We start from the raw sequence: 23812 nt of genomic DNA, 5'->3' as shown, positions 1-23812 counted from the left end.
GGCCAGGAGATGGTTCGCCCAGCAGAGTGCACACTTTACAACATGCGAGGGGCCAGGCTCAGGCGGTGACCAACATGGGAACGCCTTCATAGGGGAAACTTCACAAGCAGTGGGGAAGTGCTGTGGTGTCCCTTCTGTCTCCCTCTTTAAAAATGGGGGACCAGGTGGTGGTGCACCTAGTTGAGCACACGTTACAATGCACAAGGACACAGTTTTGAGCCCCCAGTCCCCACCTGCAGGGGGAAAGCTTTGCAAGTGGTGAAGCAGGGCTGCAGGTGTCTCTCTGTCTCTCTCCCTCTCTATCTCCCCCTACCCTATGATTTCTGACTGTCTCTATCCAATAAATAAAGATAATAAAAAAAATTTAGAAAAAAAGGGGGGGGATCAGGCGGTAGCACAGCGGGTTAAGTGCACGTGGCGCAAAGCGCACAAGGACCGGCATAAAGATCCCGGTTCCAGCCCCGGGCTCCCCAGCTGCTGCGGGGGAGTCGCTTCACAAGCGGTGAAGCAGGTCTGCAGGTTATCTGTCTTTCTCTCCCCGTCTTCCCCTCCTCTCTCCATTTCTCTCTGTCCTATCCAACAATGAACGACATCAACAACAATAAACACAACAAGGCTATAACAACAAGGGCAACAAAAGGGGGGAAAATGGCCTCCAGGAGCCGTGGATTCATGGTGCAGGCACTGAGCCCCAGCAATAACTCGGGAGGCAAAAAAATTAATTAATTAAAAAAAAAAAAAAAACACCTCATTTTGATGACGCAATTTCTTCCAATCCATGAACATGGAATATCTTCTTTTAAAAAAAGATTTTATTTATTTATGAGAAAGATAGGAGGAGAGAGAAAGAACCAGACATCACTCTGGCACATGTGCTGCCAGGGTTCGAACTCGTGACCTCATGCTTGAGAGTCCAAGGCTTTATCACTGTGCCACCTCTCAGACCACGAACATGGAATCTCTTTCCAGTTCTTTGTATCTTTTTCTATTTCCCCACAGTGACTCATAGTTTTCATTGTACAAGTCTTTCGTTTATTTTTTTTAATATGATTTATTTATTTATTTTCCCTTTTGTTGCCCTTGTTTCTTTTATTACTGTTGTCGTCGTTGCTGGATAGGACAGAGAGAGAAATGGAGAGAGGAGGGGAAGACAGAGAGGGGGAGAGAAAGACAGACACCTGCAGACCTGCTTCACCGCCTGTGAAGTGACTCCCCCGCAGCTGGGGAGCCGAGGGCTTGAACCGGGATCCTCCAGTCCTTGCGCTTTGTGCCACATGCGCTTAACCTGCTGCGCTACCACCTGACTCCCAAGTCTTTCACTTCTTTTGCTAGGTTTATTCCTAGATATTTTAATGTGACACTCATCACTAACAACTGGGGAAAAGTTTAAGCTCATCAGGTCAAGGAAGGACTACGAAAGCTGGATATGGACAAGAGAATTGATGATGGCCTCGCCTGTCAATACCAGGTCATCCCATCATCTGGGGCCCTTGTCAGGGAGTCTTCGGCTTCCCACATAGATATGATGGGTTAACACTTCTAATAGATCGCTCTCTCCACCATCACTGGTCACTGCCATCAGGAACGTCATCATAAATCCTTTTGTGAGCCTCTTCAGGGCCTTGTCTCAACTATAAAGCAGCAATGGTAGGGATTATTTCACTCTCCAGAGGAGGGCTGGGTCACCCTACTCTGCCACTTGAGGAAAACTAGTCCCGAAATGAGTGCAGCCTAGAATGTTCCCAGCTTTGACCATAGACTGAGAGCTCAGACTGACAGGGATGCAGAGGCTTCACTGGCTCCTATGTTAAAATGTTGGGGGGGAGGATTTTATATATATATATATCCTGGTCCAGATAGTGGAGTAAACAGTTAATTGTATTTATATACTTTCTTCAAGTTTGGGAGTTACTCTTTGCACTAATCCAGCTTTCTAGCCTAATTCTCACCTCTGATACCATCTTCCCAGACAATATTTTTAGTCCACCTCCATGTTAACTATCAAGCTCAAGCAAAAATTACTAGTCATAGTCCTGTAGGAACATACCTAAAATAGACTTCCTAGCTTCTTTCCAACCTAAAATCCCTATTATCTTCTGCTCTATTCCTACTTTTTGGTTCCTGTTTATTAAACACTGATCCTGCTTTATAGCTTACCGCCTTTCAGACACCAGATGCTACCATAATCAGGAGTCCATCCTGACTTCCCTGGGCAGACAACTTCACCATGTGTCCCAGAACCTCACCTCTCCAAAGTCCTACCCCACTAGGAAAAGATAGAAACATTAGTAAGAATGTATCAGCAACAACCTCTTAAAGAAGCAATTGGGAGGGTGGTGGAGATGGCATAAAGGTTAACCAAAGAGACAGTCATACCTGAGATTCCAAAGTCCTAGGTTTAGGGATCTGGGCGGTAGCACCAAGGGTTAAACACACATGGTGCAAAGCGCAAGGGCCAAGGTGAGGATTCCAATCCAAGCCCCCAGCTCCCCACCTGCAGAGAGGTCACTTCGCAAGTGAAGCAGGTCTGTAGGTGTCTCTCTTTCTCTCCCTGTCTGTCTTCCCCTCCTCTCTCCATTTCTCTCTGTCCTATCAAACAACAACAGCTATGATAATAACAACAAGCGCAATAACAAGGGCAACAAAAAGGGAAAAATGGCCTCCAGGAGCGGTAGATTTATAGTGCAGGCACCAAGCCAAGCGATAACCCTGGGGGGGGGGGGGGAGTCCCAGGTTCAATCCCCAATATCACCACAGCTCAGCTGTGCATTATTAATGAGAAAAAGAAAGAAAAAAAAAAAGCAGCAATTGGGACCAAAAAAGCTGAAATACACTTCAAGCAGAGGGGATATCAAATGTGAAAGAGGTTCTGTATTACAGAGTTTGAGGAGGCTGTTAATTTACTGGTTTAAATTATGTGCTTTTTAAAAAATATTTGTTTCCTTTTTGTTGCCCTTGTATTTTTTATTGTTGTAGTTGTTGTTATCGATGTCCTAGGATAGGACAGAGAGAAATGGAGAGAGAAGGGGAAGACAGAGAGGGGGAAAGAAAGATAAGACACCTGTTATCGCACCAAAGTAAAAGACTCTGGGGTGGGTGGGTGGGGAGAATACAGGTCCATGAAGGATGATAAATGACATAGTGGGGGTTGTATTGTTAAATGGGAAATTGGGGAATGTTATGCATGTAGAAACTATTATATTTACTTTTGAATGTAAAACATTAATTCCCCAATAAAGAAATAAATTAAAAAAAAAAAAAGACACCTGTAGACCTGCTTCACCGCCTGTAAAGCAACTCCCCTGCAGGTGCGGAGCGGGGGCTTGAACTGGGATCCTTCTGCCAATTCTTGCGCTTTGCGCCACCTGCACTTAACCCACTGCACTACCACCCAACTCCCGAATGATGTACTTTTAATAAATATAGAATATAGATACAGAGCCGGAAGCCACTATCACAAAAGTAAGGAAAACATGTGCCTTCCTGTGCAATAACCCATCATAAACAGAGAAGCACATAAGGCAGTAAAGAAAGGTGAAGATAAATCCACAGGGCTGGGTGGTGGCACACCTGGTTGAGTGCACGTTACAATGCGCAAGGACCCAAGAAGGGCAACAAAAGGGAATAAATAATTTTTTTTTAATCTAAAAAAAAAAAAAAAAAAAAACAGGGAAGCTACTAATGAAGGGGATGGGACACGAATTCTGGTAGTGGGGACTGTGTGGAATTGTACCTGTTCTGTTACCTTACGATCTTGTTAGTCATTATTAAGTCACTAATTAAAATTTTTTTTAAAGAAAAAAAAATGCGCAAGGACCCAGATTCAAACCAGGCAGAAAAGCAGTATCTCAGGTGTTTCTCTCACTCTCACTTTTTTTTTAACCAGAGCACTAGTTAGCTCTGGCTTATGATGGTTCAGGGATTGAACCTGGGACTTCTGGGGCCTCAGGCATGAGAGTTTGTTTGCATAAACATTATGTGATCTACCCCCACCCCCTCTCTCACTTACCTCTTCCCTCTCAAGTTCTGGCTATCTCTATCCAGTAAATAAAAATAATTTAAAAAAATTTTTTTTTAAAAAAATCCACTAAAACAGACAACATTTGATACAGAAGTGTCATGAGCTTACACATGAAGTTAGAAAAAAAAAAACAACAACTGTTTTGTCACTACTGGAGCTTTATACTCTTCACTACTGTTGGACTTTGTTTTGTTTCTCCTCCAGACTGAGAGAAACAGAACGGGAAAGTATCCCCTATTTCAGGGAGAGCTGCCTAGCACCTTGGGGGGGGGTGGTGGTGCACATGAAAACCAGGGAGGGACCTTCCCACGTAAGCTGTCTTGTGGTCCCTCCAAAACCTTTTTTAATGTGGTGGCAGGTATTTATTATTGACAAAGAACAAAATGTACAACTATATGCCACCAAGCTAGAGAACCTGGAAGAAATGGACAATTTCCTAGATACCTACCAACTTCCAAAACTAAGTAAAGAGGAAGTGGATAACATGAACAGGCCCATCACAGCTAATGAAATTGAAACAGTTATCAAAAATCTCCCCAAAAATAAAAGTCCTGGACCAGATGGTTTTACAAATGAATTCTACAAAACCTTCAAAGAAGAATACCTCTACTTTTAAAAGTCTTCCAGAAGATTGAAGACACTGGAATACTCCCTGCCAGCTTCTATGAAGCTAACATCACTCTGATACCAAAAGCAGACAGGGATACAACCAAAAAAGAAAACTACAGACCAATATCTCTGATGAACATAGATGCGAAAATATTGAACAAAATTCTAGCCAACCGGATACAGCAGTATATCAAAAAGATTGTTCATCATGACCAAGTGGGGTTTATCCCAGGCATGCAAGGTTGGTTTAATATACGTAAATCAATCAATGTGATCCACCACATCAACAAAAGCAAGACCCAAAACCACATGGTCATATCAATAGATGCAGAGAAAGCCTTTGACAAAATACAACATCCCTTTATGATCAAAACACTACAAAAAATGGGAATAGATGGAAAATTCCTGAAGATAGTGGAGTCTATATATAGCAAACCTACAGCCAACATCATACTCAATGGTGAAAAACTGGAAGCATTTCCCCTCAGATCAGGTACTAGTTAGATCAGGTACTTCCAACAGTGTAACGTTTTAAAAAAACGTTCAATTAGCTTAGAACTAAGTCCAAATATATTCACTTCCTCATGTGAAGTAACAGGGCAAATGTCAGAACTAAAGTTAACTAAATGCACTTACCTCTCGGCCAGTCAGGATATGTCTTGCCAGTTTAACTTTTGCAAAGTTCCCTTTGCCGATTGTCTTCAACAGTCTGTAGTTTCCGATGTGAGGCTGCTCCTCTGCGCAAGAAGCTATGGAGTTTCTACACCGAGCCCCAGAGCGCCCAGAGCGAGAAGTGACTTCTTGCCTCCCCTCTCCATGTGACGTGTGCTGCAACATAGCATACACAAAGGCAAGGAAGTGAGAGAATACACAGTACCTGCCAACTTTTAAGACCCTCTCCTGGAAGAAACAAAAATTACTAATTTAATTTTAATCCTGACACTTTAAAAGGAATTTGCCCACATATGAAATGTATGGGGGGGGGGGTGTTAAGAGTTTAAATGTGCAGAAAGACACTTTCTCTCTATGGCTACAATAGAAAACAGTTGTCTCAGGACTCCTCAAGGTCATAAGGAATTCTGTGATATAGTCTTTATCCTACCACACCTGTGAAGCAGGTAGAACAGCTATCAATCATTATGACTCACCAGACAAGGACAGTTCTTTTATGATTAATTCATGGTCACAATGCTAGTCAGTAAGAATTCAAAGAGAACCTAGATTTCTCATTTTGTTCACAGTGTGCTGCTGACAATTAAAAATAATATGTATGTTTAAAGAAACAGACTGTGTAGCCCTTGATACTTCTTGCCTAGACTTAATTAGTTCCATAAAGGTGGGTGGAGGGCTAGGTGTGCTGACAGCCATCTTAGGGAGATGTGAAACTATACCCCTATGATTACAATTATATAGGTGGCATTCCCTCAATAAATTTAAAACGTGTATGTTCTATGAAGCTAAAAAAAAAAAAAGTCACAGAAGTTCTGGGAAATAGGTAAAGCAAACATCTTCCCATGCTTGAGGCCCTGGGTTTAAGCCCCTGCACTGCATGGTAGCACCATGGCCAGTATTAGAACTGTACACTTGATGAAGTAGTGCTGTGGTATGTCTTCTCTCTCTCTCATCTCAATAAAAAATAAATAAATAAATTGGGCCCTGGAGGTCATTCAGCAGTACTGAAGTTCATTTCCTGATACTACATGATAGATAGATAGATAAGATAGGTAAATAAATAAATAAATAAATAAATAAATGGGTTGGGCAGTAACACACCGGGTTAAGCACACATAGCGTGAAGCGCAAGGATCCCAATTTGAGCCTGACTCCCCAACTGCAGGGGGGTTGCTTCACAAGCAGTGAAGCAGGTCTACAGGTGTCTGTCTTTCTCCCTCTCTGTCTCCCCTCCTTTCACCATTTCTCTGTCCTATCCAACAACGACAGCAATAATAATAATGACAACAAGAGTAACAACAGGGGCAACAAAATGGGAAAAATGGCCTCCAGGAGCAGTGGATTCGTAGTGCAGGTACTGAGCCCCAGCAATAATCCTGGAGGTTAAAAAAAAAAAAAAAAAAGAATAAACAAGCTAAAAGGGAGCCAGTGATTCCGTCAGGATAGAACACAGAAGGGAGAAGCTGGGAGTCAGGCAGTAGCACAGCAAGTTAAGCATATGTGGCACAAAGCACAAGGACCACACGCAGAGTAGCAGGTCTGCAGGTGTCTACCTTTCTCTCCCCCTCTGCCTTCCCCTCCTCTCTCCATTTCTCTCTGTCCTATCCAACAACGACATCAATAACAACAACTACAACAGTAAAACAAGAGCAACAAAAGGTAATTGAAAAAAGTGCATTCATGTGGTCCGGGAGGTAGTGCAGTGGATAAAGCCTTTGACTCTCAAGCATGAGGTCCTGTGTTCGATTCCCGGCAGCACATGTACCAGAGCGATGTCTGGTTAATTCTCTCTCTCTCCTCCTATCTTCATGAATAAATAAATGAAATTATTTTAAAAAGTACATTCATATAGGTTTTCTAAAATATAGAAATTTTAAACAATATATACTTTAGAATATATAACAGAAATTAAAACGTGTAGGTACAAAGTTCTCAAATTCCAAATGAAATTCCGCCAATACAAAATTTCATGGGGTAGAAGTCCTAGGTTCAGTCCCCTGCACCACCATAAACCAGAGCTGAGCAGTGCTCTGGCTTTTTAAAAAAAAGGGGGGGTGTGTGTCAGGTGGTAGCGCAGCCGGTTAAGCGCAGGTGGCGCTAAGTGTAAGGACCGGCCTATGGATCCCGGTTCGAGCTCCCGGCTCCCCACCTGCAGGGGAGTCGCTTCCCAGGAGGTGAAGCAGGTCTGCAGGTGTCTATCTTTCTCTCCCCGTCTTCCCTTCCTCTCTCCATTTCTCTCTGGTCCTATCCAACAACAACAACATCAATAATAACTACAACAATAAAACAATGGCAACAAAAGGGAATAAATAAATATTTTTTAATTCGCATGAAATGTCCATAACATATACCACACAACCACTGGATCACTTAGTCGAGAACTAAACTACAATAAAGTATTTCTGATGTATTAAAACAAAAACACAACATTAAGCAGCTGCCTATTAGCAAGACACGCAACAGCACAGCATCTATGCACGCAGGGAGAGTCCCCGGTGCGTGGTGCCCTCATGCGGTGTTCTCGGGGCTCCAGCCCCTTGCACATGGTAAAGTCATGTTGCATGGGATGCACTATCTCCCAGCCCCCTAGCTCTCTATGAAAAAGGACGCCCAAAGTAGGGAAACTCTTGCAACAAGAACAAAGTCAGTCCTTTGCTCCCAGTGCCGACTTCCACCAGGGTAATCACCCTACAGGCAGGTGCATGAGGTTCAGCATATTCTTTCTTTTTTTCTTTGGGGGGGTGGGGGGTAGGGCTCGGTGCTTGCACTATGAATCCACTGCTCCTAGAGGCCATTTTTCCCATTTTCTTGCCCTTGCTGTTGCACTTTTAGTTGTTATTGTTGTCATAGCTATTGTTGTTGTTGGATAGAACAGATAGAAATCAAGAGAGGAGGGGAAGACAGAGAGGGGGAGAGAAAAATAGACACCTGAAGACCTGCAGACCTGCTTCACCACTTGCGAAGCAAACCTCCCCTCCCCAACCCCCGCAGGTGGGGAACCAGGATCCTTATATCAGTCCTGCACTTTGCGCCATGTGAGCTTAACCGGCTGCACTACCGCCCAGCTCCCTCTGCACATTCTTTCAATTCTTGTCTAAGACATTCAAACTCAGTGATTCTCAGGGAGATCTGTTTCCTCCTTCAGGTTCAATCTGAAAGTTTAAAACAGTTCAAGCCCTCGGCTCCCCACCTGCAAGGGAGTCACTTCACAAGCGGTAAAGCAGGTCTGCAGGTGTCTGTCTTTTTCTCCCCCTCTGTCTTCCTCTCCTCTCTCCATTTCTCTCTGTCCTATCCAACAATGACAACATCAATAACATCAATAACTACAACAATATGTGGTCTGGAAAGTAGCGCAGTGATAAGGCTTTGGACTCTCAAGCATGAGGTCCCGAGTTCGATTCCCAGCAGTACATGTGCCAGACTAATGTCTGGTTCTTTCTCTTTCCTCCTATCTTTCTCATAAATAAAATAAAAATCTTTAAAATATATAATAACTACAACAATAAAACAAGGGCATCAAAAGGGAATAAATATTTTAAGTACTTTTAAAAATTTATTTATTAATGAGAAAGATAAAGAACCAGACATCACTCTTGTACATTTGTTGCCAGGGATTGAACTCAGGACCTCACAGTTGACTATCCAGTGTTTTATCCACTGTGCCACATCCCAGACCACAAATAAATATTTTTTTTAAAAAGTATTCAAAAGGTTCGTAATCCTTAATGGCCAGGAGGTAGCTCAACCAGTGAGTGGAGTGCACATTTTACCATATATGTGGACCACATCTCTGCAAGTGGGGACCAGGACCATGGATGTGGTACCTAGGTGTGCACTGTATCGTGGTTTATTTTAAGGGGTTGTCTTACTGGTTTCTTGCTACTCGCTGTGACAGCATCTACAATCCTACAGTCCTTTTAATCACACCTCACAATGTTGAGGAAATCGAGAACTTTCTGTGGAGAGCTGATGGAATGATGTCAAACCCATCAAGATCAATAAAAAGGATAAAGTGAAGCTTGAAGTCTGATGCAGATTTCTTTATGCCTTGTTCATCACTGACAAAGAAGCTAGAGCTGTCCCTGCCCTGAGATTTGGCAACTAAAGAGCTGAGATGAACAAAGATGCTGATATAAACTGTATTAAAAGGGGCGGGGGGGCGTTCTAAAAGGAGTAGAGGGTAGATAGCATAGTAGTTATGCAAACAGACTCTTTTTTTAAAAAAGGCTTTTTTATTATTTATTTTATTCCCTTTTGTTGCCCTTGTTGTTTTATTATTGTAGTTATTACTGATGCCGCTCTTGTTGGATAGGACAGAGCGAAATGGAGAGAAGGGGAAGACAGAGAGGGGGAGAGAAAGATAGACACCTGCAGACCTGCTTCACTGCCTGTGAAGCGACTCCCCTACAAGTGGGGAGCCAGGGCTCGAACCGGGATCCTTACGCCAGTCCTTACACTTTGCACCATGTGCGCTTAACCGTCTGCGCTACTGCCCGACTCCCTCAAACAGACTCTTATGCCTGAAACTCCAAAGTCCCAGGTTCAATCTCTGACACCACCATAAGCCATAGCTGAACACTGCTCTGGTTAAAAAAAAAAAAAAAAAAAAGTTCTAAAAGAATGGCCTAAGAGCACGCAGCAGATAAACCATCAGACTCTCAAGGACAAGGTTTCCAGTTTGGGCCCCGTTGCTGCGTGTGACAGAGTGGGGCACTAGATCTTCTTCAAAAATCTTTTAAAAAACTGTAGAGGCCAGGTGTTGGCACACCTGGTTAAGTGCACACATTACAGTGCTCAAAGACCAAGGTTCAAGCCCCTGGTCCCCACTTGCAGAGGAAAAGCTTCACAAGTGGTGAAGCAGGGCTGCAGGTGTCTCTCTGTCTCTCTCCCTCTATCAATTTCTCTGTCTTTATCCAATAATAAATAAAAATATTTAAAAATACCTTTAAAATTGTAAAAGTTTTTTTTTTTTTTTTATATGAGATACAAAGAAAATTTCATGAGAAAGAGAAGTCAGAGTAACATTTTGGCAAATGTGGCACCAGGATCAAACTGAAAGACTCAGGCATATACACCCTGTGCTCTATAGCTGGGCTATTTCCTCAGTCACAGTAGTATATATTTCATTTATTTCTTTTTTAAAGAATGTATATTCTTTAAAAAATATTTTGTTTCACATCCAGCTAGTCTGATTCTCATTTAAACCAATTATTTTGAAGTACACAAAGGAGGATATCTCAACATTGGCCAGACATTTAAAATTAAGAATTTATGGTAAGGGAGATAGCATAATCTTTATGTAAAGAGAGTCGGGTGGTAGCGCAGTGGGTTAAGCGTACGTGGCATGAAGCCCAAGGACCGATGTAAGTATCCTGGTTTGAGCCCCTGGCTCCCCACCTACAGGGGAGTCGCTTCACAGGTGGTGAAGCAGGTCTGCAGGTGTCTATGGTTTTTTAAAAATATTTATTTATTTATTCTCTTTTGTTGCCCTTATTGTTTTGTTGTAGTTATTATCGATGTCATTGTTGGATAGGACAGAGAGAAATGGAGAGAGGAGGAAAAGACAGGGAGAGAAAGACCTCCAGACCTACTTTAACACCTGTGAAGCAACTCCCCTGCAGTTGGGGAGCCAGGGGCTCGAACTGGGATCCTTATGGCAATCCTTGCACTGCGTGCCACATGCTCTTAACCTGCTGAGCTACCACCCAACTCCCGAATGTTTCCTTTTTATAAATAAAATTAAAAAAAAATAAAAACAAATAAAATGGCCTCTAGGAGCAGTGGATTTTTTTTTCAGTGATAGGTTTTTTTTCAAAATATTTATTCCATTTATTTGCCCTTGTTTATCGTTGTTATTGCTATTTGTCATTGTTGTTGGATAGAACAGAGAGAAATGGAGAGGAGGGGAAGACAGAGGGGGGAGAGAAAGACAGACACTTGCAGACCTGCTTCATCGCTTGTGAAGTGACTCCCCTGCAGGTGGGGAGCCAGAGGCTCGAACCAGATCCTTCAGCCAGCCCTTGTGCTCTGCACCACCTGCACTTAACCCGATGCACTACAGCCCAACTCCCATTTATTCCCTTTTGTTGCCCTTGTTTTATTGTTGTAGTTATTACTTGTTACTGATGTCATCGTTGTTGGATAGGACAGAAAGAAATGGAGAGAGGGGAAGACGGGGAGAGAAAGACACCTGCAGATCTGCTTCACCACTTGTGAAAAGACTCCCCTGCAGGTGGGAGCCTCGGGATTGAACCGGGATCCTTCCACTGGTTACTGCGCTTTGCGCCACCTGCGCTTAACCCGCTGCGCCACTGCCCGACTCTTGAGCAGTGGGTTCTTGGTGAAGCCTGAACCCCAGCGATAATCCTGGAGGCAAAAAAAAAAAAAATCTCTCTTCTGAAAGCTTTAGTGATATGATGTACTGACTTTGCTTTTTATTAATTATCTTTTTAAAAATATTTATTTTCCCTTTTGTTGCCCCTTTTCATTGTTATAATTATTATTGTTATTGATGCCGTCCGTCATTGGCCGCCAGCTATAGACCGATTTCTCTCCTCTCCGTGTGTTACAAACTCCTTGAGAGGATGCTTCTGTCACGTATTTCTCCTCTTATAGAGAAATTCCTATCACCCGCCCAAGCTGGTTTCCACCCAGGAAGATCTACCTGCGAACAAGCCCTGGCCCTCTCAACTTACATTGAAAATGGATCCAGAAGAATTTAAAGACGGGTGCTGTCTTTGTTGATCTCACAGCAGCCTATGACACGGTCTGGCACCGTGGTCTCCTGGTCAAGACCTCAAGATGCCTGCCTCCATGGGTGGCCAACACTATATCGTTTCTTCTCCAAAACAGAAGATTCCGGGTGCATCTGGGTGACAAGTCTAGCAGATGGAGACCTGTCTCAAGTGGCCTCCCCCAGGGCTCTGTTCTGGCTCCTACGCTATTTAATATTTACATCAATGACCTCCCAGAAACTTCTTCAAGGAAGTTCATCTACGCCGATGACATCTGCTGTGCAACTCAGGCATCCAAGTTCGACATCCTCGAGGAAACACTCACGAAAGACATGTCTCTGATATCTGATTACTGTAAAAAATGGCGACTAATCCCTAGCACTGCAAAAACGGTATCATCTGTCTTCCATCTACACCATGCCTCGGCCTCGCGTGAGCTTAACGTGCAGCTTGGCGGTACGAGAATTCGGCATGAAGCCCAGCCAGTCTATCTTGGCGTTACTCTCGATCGCACTCTGTCATTTCACGAACATCTCATAAAAACTGCAGCAAAGGTGGGCGCGAGGAATCACATCATTGCAAGACTGGCCAGCTCCTCATGGGGCGCGAGCGCTTCCACACTACGATCATCCTCTCCGGTATTATGCTATTCCACTGCAGAATACTGTGCCCCAGTATGGTAGCCCCCATGTCCACTTGGTCGATTCCAAATTATATTCCTCCATGAGGATCATTTCTGGAACCATCCGTTCCACCCCGGTTCCATGGCTGCCAGTTCTTAGCAACATCGCCCCGCCAGATATTCGTCGGGAAGCGGCACCCTCTAAGTTCATTTCCCACGTCTACGCTCGACCGGACCTGCCAATATACGCGGATATCTTCGCCCACCCTGTCCAACGCTTGACGTCTCGTCACCCAATCTGGTCCCTTACGCCTACACTGAACTTCTCTGTTCCAGTCTCTTGGAAACAGAGCTGGCAGTCAGCTGAGGTCAAGAACAAACACCTCATCACAGACCCCTGCAAGCGTCAACCCGGCTTTGACCTGGCACGTTATGATCGGGCCCTCCTCAATCGCTATGGAACAGGCCATGGCCGGTGCACCGCTATGTTCCATCGCTGGGGAGCCAGAGACGACCCGAATTGTCCCTGCGGCTCCAGACAGACTATGACCCACATAGTCAACGACTGCCACCTCTCCAGATTCAAAGGAGGTCTCGAAACTTTACATCAGGCTCAACCTGACGCTGTTGACTGGCTACGGAAGAAGGGCAAACGCTAGAAGAAGATGATTGTTATAGGACAGAGATAAATGGAGAGAGGAGGGGAAGACAGAGGGGGGAGAGAAAGTCAGACACCTGCAGACCTGCTTTATCGCCTGTGAATCGACCCCCCTACAAGTGGGGAGCCGGAAACTCGAACCAGGATCCTTACATTGTCCTCGCACTTTGTGCCATGTGCACTTAACATGATGCACTACCACTCAACTCCCTCACCCTCTCAATTTCTGTCTCTATCCAATAATCGAAAAAATAAATTAAAAAAAAAAGAGAGAGAACAAATATATTTATTCCTGAGGTTCAAAGCTCCCAGGTCCATCCCCCAGCACCACCACAAGCCAAAGCTGAGCAGGTCTGGGGACTGGTGTTGCATATAAACGGGAGTTGAGGGTTCCATCGGGTTTTCGCAAGCCTGGGGCTGCTGACATTTGAGCTGGGTATGTCCTCTGTAACTGTGGAATGTTCAGCAGCATTCCTAGTGAGAAAGGACTAGCGACGACCTCCAGCATCGACTCCAGACATTGAAAGGTCCACTGCGTGGTCTGGGAGGTGGCACAGTGGATAAAGCGTTGGACACTCAAGCGTGAGGTCCTCAGTTCAATCTCCAGCAACACATGTACCAGAGTGTTATCTGGTTCTTACTCTCTTTCCTATCTCTTTTCCTTACTCTCCTATCTTTCCCATTAATAAATAAATAAAATCTTTTTAAAAAGAAAGATGTGAGGAGTCAGGTGGTAGCCCAGCATGCTAAGAGCAGGTGGCACGAAGCGCAAGGACCTGCATAAGAATCCCGGTTTGAGCCCCTGTCTCCCCACCTGCAGGGGAGTCGCTTCACAAGGTGATGAAGCAGGTCTGCAGGTGTCTGTCTTTCTCTCCCCCATCTTCCCCCTCCTCTCTCCATTTCTCTCTGTCCTCTCCAACAATAATGACATCAGTAATAACAAGAGCAAAAGGGAATAAATAATAGTTTTTAAAAAGAAAGAAAGTGAACTGCACCAAAGTAAAAGTCTCTGGGGTGTGGGGGAGGGTTCAGGTCTTGGAACATGATGGCAGAGGATGAACTAGTGGGGGTTGTATTGTTATGTGGAAATATTATGCATGTACAAACTATTGTATTTTACTATCTACTGCAAACCATTAATCCTCCAATAAAAAATTTAGAAAGAAAAAAAAAAGGAGGGAGTCGGGCAGTAGTGCAGTGGGTTAAGCTCAGGTGGCACAAAGCCCAAGGATTGGCGTAAGGATCCTGAGGAGTTGTTTCACTGGAGGTGAAGCAGGTCTACAGGTGTCTGTCTTTCCTCTGTCTTCCCCTCCTCTCTCCATTTCTCTCTGTCCTATCCAACAGCAACGACATCAATAACAACAATAATAACTACAACAATAAAACAAGGGCAACAAGAGGGAATAAATATTAAAAAAAAAAAAAAAGGAAAAAAAAAAGTCCACTGCCCCACCCCAAATTCAACCCTTACTAGAACCACTGATACTTTTTTCCACTTGTTTTAAATTTTCCATAATAAAACGTATTTAAAGACTTACTTTAGAGGTCAGAGAGATAGCTCAGGCAATTAAGAGCACCTACTTCCAGGCCTGAGGCCCCAGAGTTCACAGGTTCAATCCTTGTGGTTCACCTATGCCAGAGTTGAGCAATGCTCTTGTTCCCGTCTCTCTCCTTTCCTCTGATATTAAATCATTGAAATAAATAAAGTCTTACTTTAGTTATACTCTGTTCATTGGTAAGTGGAGTAGCTCTCCCTCTGCGTGTTTGACAAACAGCCTGGTACACAAAAGCGTGGAAGGGGGGATGAGTTGAACAATCTGTCACGTCTCTAAGTCTCTTTAGGTCAGGCTATTTTGTTCTTTGGTTTTTTTTAATCTGTATTTATTTGATAGAGACAACCAGAAATAGAGGGAAAGGGGAATACAGAGGAGAGAGGCAGAGATACCTGCAGCACTGCTTCACCATTTGTGAAGCCTTCTCCCTGCAAGTGGGGACTGAGGGCTTGAACCCAGGAGCGCTCAACCTAGGTGCACCACCACCCAGCCCCGAGGAAAGGCTGTTTTAACTAGTCCTTCTGAATTATAAGATGACTTGTGCCAGAGATACATTTTACTAACAGAGCCAATGTCTTGCATACTTGAGGTCCTGAGTTCAAACCTTGACACCACATAAAAATGTAAGAGCAGTGCCTAGTTCTCCCATAAAGAAATAAATAGGGGGCCAGGCGGTGGCGCACCTGGTTAAGCACACACACTACAGTGTGCAAGGTCCCGGGTTCAAGCTCCCGGTCCCCACCTGCAGGGGGAAAGCTTCATGAGTGGTGAAGCAGGGGTGCAAGTGTCTCTCTGTCTCTCTCCCTCTCTGCCTCCCCTTCCCCTCAATTTCTCTGTCTCTAACCAATAATAAAGTTTTTTTAAAAAAATAAAGGCACAAAGCGCAAGAACTGGCGTGAGGATCCCGGTTCCAGCCCCGGCTCCCCACCTGCAGGGGAGTCGCTTCACAGGTGGCGTCTGTCTTTCTCTCCCCGTCTTCCCACCTCTCTCCATTTCTCTGTCCTATCCAACAACGATGACATCAACAACTATAACTACAGCAACAATAAAAACAAGGGAAACAAAAAGCAAATAAATATTTTTTAAAAAAAAGAAAAAATGTTGGCTAAGAGTGATGAATGACAACCAGAAAGAAAAACAAAAGGGGGGAGGTTGGGCGGTAGCACAGCGGGTTAAGCGCAGGTGGTGCGAAGCACAAGGACCGGCATAAGGATCCCGGTTTGAGCCCCCGGCTCCTCACCTGCAGGGAAGTCGCTTCACAGGCGGTGAAGCAGGTCTGCAGGTGTCTGTCTTTCTCTCCCCGTCTTCCCCTCCTCCTGATTTCTCTGTCCTATCCAAAAAACGAGCATCATCAACAACCACCACCACAAGGCCACAGCAACAAGGGCAACAAAAGGGGGGAAAATGGCCTCCAGGAGCGGTGGATTTATGATGCAGGCACTGAGCCCCAGCAATGACCCTGGAGGCCAAAAAAAAATAGAACAAGGTGTGGTGAATTAATGCAATGATGTTCTACAAACGTGTTTGTTTTTTGTTGTTGTTGTTTTGCCAGACACTGCTCAGCTCTGGTTTATGGTGACTGGGGGACTGAACCTGGGTCTTTGAAGCCTCATGCACAAAACTCTTTCTGTACAACTATTATGCTGTCTCTCCACCACACTTCAGATTTAAAAATATAGTGGTCCGGGAGGTGGCACAGTGATAAAGCTTTGGACTCTCAAGCATGAGGTCCTGAGTTTGATCCCGACAGCGCATGTGCCAGAGTGATGTCTGGTTCTCTTTCTCTCTTCCTATCTTTCTCATAAACAAATAAAATCTTAAAAAAGAAAAAAAAAAAATATATATATATATATATACACACACACACTTAATTGGGTTGTTTTGTTTTGTTAGACAGAAATTAAGAAAAAGGGAGATAAGAGAAGGTGATAGCATAATAGGTAAGCAAAAAAGACTCTTGAGGCTCCAGAGTCCCAGGCTCAAACCCCACCCCCTCATCATAAGCCGGGGCTGACTCTGGGGAGTGGGGTGGGGAGAGAAGAGGGAGAGAGACATACACCTGCAGATCTGCTTCACTACTCCGAAGCCTCCCCTACTTCACCCAAAGACTCAAATCCGTGTCCTCTTGCGTGGTAATGTGTGTCTTACTGCTTATGCCTGTGCCCCATCCACTATTTTTTTCAAACTTTCTTAAAAAAAAAAAAAAAAGGCGGGCGGGTTAAGTGCATGTGGCGCAAAGCACAAGGACTGACAGAAAGATCCCGGTTCAAGCCCCCGGCTCCCCTCCTGTAGGGGAATCACTTTACAGGCGGTGAAGCAGTCTGCAGGTGTCTATCTTTCTCTCCCCCTCTCTGTCCTATCCAACAACATCAGTAACAACAATAAGAAGAACTACAACAATAAAAAAAAAGGGCAGCAAAAGGGAATGAATAAATAAGTATTTTTTAAAAAAGATTAATTATTAGTGAGAAAAGATAGGAGAGAACCAGACATCGTTCTGGTACATATGCTGCCGGGGACTGAAATCAGAACCTCCTGTTTGAGAGTCCACTGCACCACCTCCTAGACCACACCCCCTTATTACTTTTATTTATATATATATTTATTTTCTTTATTACCAGAGCACTGCTCAGCTCTGGCTTATGGTGGTGCAAGAGTGAACCTGGGACATTGGAGTCTCAGGCATGAGAGTTTCTTTACATAACCATTAGGCTATCTACCACTGCCCACCCCCATTATTTTCGAAAGAATAAAATTAATGGGGCTTTGGAAAGTGGTGCAATGAGTAAAGCACTGGACTTACAGGCACGAGACCCCAAGTTTTGATCCTTGGTATAGAGTGATGCTCTGGTTTGCTCTGTAATTTTCTTAATAATGAGGGAGTCGGGCAGTAGCGCAGCGGGTTAAGCGCAGGTGGCGCAATGCGCAAGGATGAGCGTAAGGATCCTGGTTCGAGCCTCCAGCTCCCCACCTGCAAGGGAGTCCCTCCACAGGCAGTGAAGCAGGTCTGCAGGTGTCTATCTTTCCCTGTTCCTCTCTGTCTTCCCCTCCTCTCTCCATTTCTCTGTCCTATCCAACAATGACAACAATAATAATAATTACAACAATAAAACAACAAGGGCAACAAAAGGGAATAACTTTTTAAAAAAAATCCAAGAAAGAGGGAGTCGGACGGTAGTGCCACAGGTTAAGCGCAGGTGGCACAAAGCGCAAGGACCAGCGTTAAGAATCCTGGTTCAAGCCCCCGGCTCCCCACCTGCAGGGGAGTCGCTTCACAGGCGGTGAAGCGGGTCTGCAGGTGTCTGTCTTTCTCTCCCCCTCTCTGTCTTCCTCTCCTCTCTCCATTTCTCTCCGTCCTGTCCAACGAGGGAAAAAAAAAAAAAAAAAAAAAAAGATGGCCTTCAGGAGCAGCAGATTCATAGTGCAGGCACCATCACCCTGGAGGCCAAAGGGAAAAAATGCAAGAAAGAAAAAAGAGGGGCCAGGTGGCGGCGCACCTGGCTGAGTGCACACGCTACAGCGCACAAGGACCCAGGTTCAAGCCCCAAGGTCCCGCCTGCAAGGGGAAAGCTTTGCAAATAGTGAAGCACTGTTGCAGGTGTGTCTGTCTGTCTCTCTCCCTTCCCTCTCGAGTTGTGGCTGGTGGTGGTACAACTGCTAAAGTGCGGGAGTCACCTCGTGCAAGGGCCTGGGTTCAAGCCCCAGGTGCCCACCTGCAGGGGTAACATCACTAGTGGTGGGCCAGGGCTGCAGGTGTGTTCCTCTCTCCCGCTTACCCCCTCCTACTTCTCTCGTCATTAAAAAGATGTAAAAATTTAAAGAGGGGCCGGGTGGTGGCGCACCTGGTTACAAGTGCGCGAAGAACCCCGGGTTCCAGCCCCTGGTTCCCACCCAGGGGAAAAAACAAAAAACGGGGGGGGGGGGGGGGGAGGGGGAAAAGCCTCACAAGTGGCCGAGCAGGGCAGCAGGTGTCTCTCTGCCTCTCCCCTTGCCAGTCTCCCCTCCCCCCTCTCAATTTCTGCCTCTGTCCAGCAATACAAATAAAGAAAAACTGACTCTGAAGGTTTGCAAAGAAAAAGAAAGAGAAAGGGGCGCATCGCCTGGCGGAGACCCAACTTTCCACTCCTCACTTTCACGCGGCTTTCTCATCCACTTCAGGGAGAGACAAGTGCGCCGGCAGGTGAGAAGAGACGAGCGCCAAGGGCCACACTGTGTCGGACCCAGGGCCGGCAAGCACGCCCCTCCAAAAGCCTCCGTCTAAGAGGGCGGCCGACAGCAGCCCCCCGCCCCCCGGCCACCCACCCACCGCGGGAAGCATGAACACCAACACCGGGCGCCGCAAGGGAGCTTCTCCGAAGCGGCGGCCCGGCCCGGGCCACGAGCGCGGCTGGGAGCCGCCGCCGGAGCGCGCCGCGCGGGCCCCCGCTCGCCGACTGGACGCTGGCCACGAACGTGCCCACGGAGGGCTCCTTCCTTCGCCGCAGCCGCCACGGGCGGGAAGCCACCTGAGAGCGTCGGCAGCGGCGAGGCGAAGCCCTTCCTGCCCGCGCTCCCTCGCGCACACGCGGCCCGCCGGCGCCCCGGCTGTCACAGGCCCCCGCGGGGACACTCACGTTCTCCGTGTCGCGCTCGTTCACGGTGGGCAGGGGCGTCCTCGTGGACATCTTCCTTCCCCGCCCGCGGGCGGCCAGACGGCGGCGTCCCCCCCGCGGCCGTTCAGAAGCCGGGCCGGGCCCCCGTCCCCCGGCGGCTCCCGGGGCGCATTCTCCCGCGGCGGGACCCGGCGGCCGCGCCGAGGCGGCCCACGGGCCCGGCGCCCCTGGCCTCCCCGGCCTCCTGCTCGACTCCGGCCCGTTGCGCCGCGGCCCTCAGCACCGGGGCCTCCACACAGAGCGGCCGGCAGCCCCTGAGGCGGCGGAGGAGGAGGACGTGCGAAAGGTGGCGCGCGAGACAGGCCGCCGCGGGCCGTGAGTGCCGACCATGGAGCGGGCTGCGGAGGCGGCGCCGTCACCGGGCGGCTCTCGTCACTCCTGCCCGCTCTCAGCCGCAGCCTCCACCCGCGGGCCGCCGCCGCCGCCGCCGCCGCCGCCGCCGCCGCTCCCCGGCACCGCCGAACCCCACGGACCAAGATGGCCGCGGCTCGGCTTCCTCCGCTGCCGCCGGACGCCGGAAGTGACGTGATCACCGCCTCCATGAGCTCGGCCAATCAGCGCGACCAGACTGCTGTTGCTAGGGGCGACTGGGCCTGCGCGAGCGCGGTGGGCGGCGGCTCCCCGGCGTCCGCCGCACGCGACTCCGGGGCTGGACCGGTCCTGCGGGGCTGCGGCCGGGCGGGTTCCGCCTGCTAGATTCGGCGCGGTCCCTCCAGCTCCGAGTCCCTAACGCGCTCCCGGCGTGTGAGCCCGGGCAGCAGGCGGAGTTCTGGACGGCCGTCCCCGAAGAGGAGACTGAAGGGGGGCCGAGCGGAAGCCCCACGGCCCGGGAGGTGGCACGGTGGCCGAAGCATTTGGACCCGGTCAGGAGGTGGCAAGTTCGATGCCCGCTCGGGATCTCCCTCTCGTAAATTTATCTGTTACAATATAAAATACAAAGTGCCCAGGCGGTGTGCATCAGGTTAAGCACACACTACAGTGCACAAGGACTCGGGTTCGAGCCCCTGCTGCCCACCTGCGAGGGGAAAGCTTAAGTGGTGAAGCAGGGCTGCAGGTGCCTCTCTGCCTCCCCCGCCCCGCAATCACTCTGTCTCTAGCCGACAATTAATTAAAAAATTAAAGGAGGGGCCCAGTAGGTGGCGCAGTGGATAAAGCACTGGACTCTCAAGCAGGAGGTCCCAAGTTCGATCCCCGGCAGCACATGTACCAGAGTGATGATGTCTGGTTCTTTCTCTTTTTTCTGTCTTTCTCATTAATAAACAAATGAAATATTTTTTTAAAAAAGTAAAGGAATGATGGTGCAGCTTGGGGTGTAGCTTTAGCATGAGATCCTGAGTTCAAATCCCATCATTGCATGTGCCAGAGTGATGCTCTGGGGCTTGCTCACTCTGTCTCTTATGTCAACAAGCAAAATAGTTGGAGGAGTGGCCCAGGAGGTGGCACAGTGGATAAAGCATTGGGCTCTCTAGCAGAAGGTCCTGAATTCGATCCCCGGCAGCACATGTACCAGATTGATGTCTGGTTCTTTCTTGTACCAGATTGATGTCTGGTTCTTTCTCTCCTATCTTTCTCATTAATAAATAAAATATTAAAAAAAAAAAAAAAAAACACTTGGAGGCTGGCTGGTGGCTCACCTGGCAGTGTGTACCCATTAACATGCAAGAGGACCTGGGTCAACTTTCCGGTGGTCCCCACTTGCAGGGGGAGGCAGAACAGTGGTGGAGCAGTGCTGCAGGCATCTCTTCTTTTTTTCTTCCTCTCCCTATCTCACTGCTCACTCTTTATCAAGAGATAGAAAAGAGGAATAAATTAACTGCCAGAAAGGTGAAAGAATGCAGGCAGTAGGCCACAGTGAGTGGCAAATAAATAAGATAGTTTATATCATTTGACTGGAAGGGTTAATGGTTGACAATATAGTTATTGCTAGCTGGGTGCAGCTTCTCATTTCCCCCTGACCGGTGACAGGAGCCTACAGAACACGCACACAGCCAGTTGAAGTCCTCTTCCATCATCATGCACCAGGATCACAACTACTTCCCCTACTTCATTTCCCCTCCTTACCCAGAGCCTTTTCCTTTGGTACAATATAAATAATAATTGTTTTTTCAAACTAGAGCACGATTCAGCTCTGGTGTATGGTGGTGCAGGGGACTGAACCCGGGACATTTAGACAAACCATGGAGGAAACAGTTTCCCTGAACACCCTACCTAGATGTAGGTTTTTTTCCTTCCACTCTTTTTTTTTTTTTAAGATTTTATTTATTTATTAATGAGAAACACAGGAGGAGAGAGAAAGAGCCAGACATCACTCTGGTACATGTGCTGCCAGGGGTTGAACTCAGGACCTCATGCTTGAGAGTCTGATGCTTTATCACTGCTCCACTTCTTTCCACTCTTATCAGTCTCTGTGATCTAAGTGCTTTTCCTTGTTTTTGCAGCTTTCACTGGAAATTCCAGATGGCTGGCTTACAGGGGAGATGTCTTCACTTGCTCCAGTTAATTCGACTATATTGGGGTTCTTTATCTGGCAGGTTGCACGGTGAATCATGAATTGAAGGTGTATCAAGATAGAGTTCACTGGGGAGTTGGGTGGTAGCTCAGCAGGTTAAGTGCACATGGCATAAGGATCCGGGTTCAAACACCCGGCTCCCGGCTCCCCACCTGTAGGGGAGTCGCTTCACAAGTGGCGAAGCAGGTCTACAGGTGTCTGGGTGTCTGTCTTTCTCTCCTCCTCTCTGTCTTCCCCTCCTCTCTCCATTTCTCTCTGTCCTATCCAACAACAATGACATCAGTGACAACAATAATAATAACTACAACAATAAAAGTAACAAGGGCAACATAAGGGAAAATAAACAAATATAAAAAATTTAAAAAGAGGGCAGAGGGTAGATAGCATAATAGTTATGCAAAGAGACTCTCATGCCTGAGGCTCCAAAGTCCCAGGTTCTATCCCCTGCACCCCCATAAGCCAGAGCTGAACACTGCTGTGGTAAAAAAAAAAAATAAATAAATAATAAAAAAGAATCCTGCATGGGTGCAACTAGTTGGCACAAGGTTCCAGGACAGTATGAGCAAGGAAACGGGCGCTACAACTGAGATTCTGCTTTGTGGGTACATTGCACCTGCTCCTCGTTTAATCCTTTATTTTTTTATTTTTATTTTTGCAGTGAGAGAGACACACACAGAGAGAAAAGCCAGAGCACTGCTCAGCTCTGGCTTATGGTGGTGCAGGGGATTGAACCTAGAACTTTAGGCATGAGCGTCTGTTTGCATAACCATTATGCTGTCTCCCCCGATCCTCATTTAATCCTAAGGGCAAACCCAATAAAATAGGCAGCCACATCTTGTGACGCCATGTCTAAACAGGTAACAGGACTGAACCAAAGGACCAAAGTTGGTTGGTCACAGAGCTGGGACCTGAGGCTCTAACCACTGAGCTACTTCCTTGGAGGGCGGTTTAAAAGTGAGCTGAGTTAGCCAGGTGAGCATGGGCGAGAAGGTGTTCCTTCAGCCAGTATGCTCAGTGCAGAGGGGGTGGTAGGGAGAGAACAAGAGGTGCCACTGTATCCTCCCACTGGAGAGTCAGGTCAGCTGGGAAGATACCCAGAGAACCCACAAAGGGATTTCAGCCTTGAATGATACAGAATATTCAGCTGGCCAGAGAAGTAGCTGGAGATGAGGCTTCTGCCTGGTACAGAAGCCTCACATTGGAAATGAATCAGCAAATACCAAGAAGTAGGAAATGAAGCAACTGTGCTTATCTCAAGGTGCCTCTGGGCTTCATAAAGACTAGAATTGGGGCCGGGCGGTAGCACAGTGGGTTAAGCACACATGGCACGAAGCACAAGGACCGGCAGAAGGATCCTGGTTCGAGCCCCTGGCTCCCCACCTGCAGGGGAGTCGCTGCACAAGTGGTGAAGCAGGTCTGCAGGTATCTCTCCCCCTCTCTGTCTTCCTCTCCTCTCTCCATTTCTCTCTGTCCTATCCAACAATAACAACAGCAGCAATGGCAATAATAACAATAACAAGGGCAACAAAATGGAAAAAAAATGGCCTCCAGGAGCAGTGATTGTGGATTCTTAGTGCAGAATCCCATCGATAACCCTGGAAGCACAAAAGAAAAAAGAAAAAGAAGACTAAAATCAAACACTGAAACACTGAACTTTTCATTGCACTTTGTCAGATGGCATCATGGTACTTACTACAGAGCTGGAAAAGGGAGGATGGTGTATGGGGATACCTGCCAGAAAAGAAGGAAGCATGAGAGGAAAAGAGAAAGCGTGAGACGAAG

General features: G+C 46.8%; 1 protein-coding gene and 1 long non-coding RNA gene across 22 annotated transcripts in view; one reads left to right on the top strand and one right to left on the bottom strand.

Annotated features, from left to right (window-relative positions):
- Positions 1 to 19919, bottom strand: part of MARK3 (microtubule affinity regulating kinase 3) — an 82552-nt gene extending 62633 nt beyond the window's left edge. For 19 of the 21 annotated variants that reach the window (XR_009547235.1, XR_009547234.1, XM_060181111.1 and 16 more), the window contains exons 1-2: positions 19483 to 19919; positions 5267 to 5458 (exon numbers count right to left, since the gene is read on the bottom strand). Coding sequence is in view for 17 of the 21 variants with exons in the window: in XM_060181111.1 (XP_060037094.1) it covers positions 5267 to 5458; positions 19483 to 19533 (243 nt within the window). In the remaining 4 variants the exon portion in view is untranslated. Of the gene's footprint in view, positions 1 to 5266; positions 5459 to 14854; positions 14994 to 19482 lie in introns of those variants that run through there. The other 2 variants (XM_060181128.1, XM_060181125.1) reach the window with 2 other exon arrangements.
- Positions 16378 to 20795, top strand: LOC132535438 (uncharacterized). Its single transcript, XR_009547240.1, has 2 exons — positions 16378 to 16597; positions 20697 to 20795. It is a non-coding gene; the product is annotated as an uncharacterized LOC132535438 (long non-coding RNA).
- Positions 20796 to 23812: the final 3017 nt, after the last annotated feature.

Source organism: Erinaceus europaeus, chromosome 22 (genome assembly GCF_950295315.1).
Source record: "Erinaceus europaeus chromosome 22, mEriEur2.1, whole genome shotgun sequence".
NCBI lineage: Eukaryota > Metazoa > Chordata > Mammalia > Eulipotyphla > Erinaceidae > Erinaceus > Erinaceus europaeus.
Note: the sequence above shows the minus strand (reverse complement) of the source record. Positions and strands in the feature narration are given on the sequence as shown.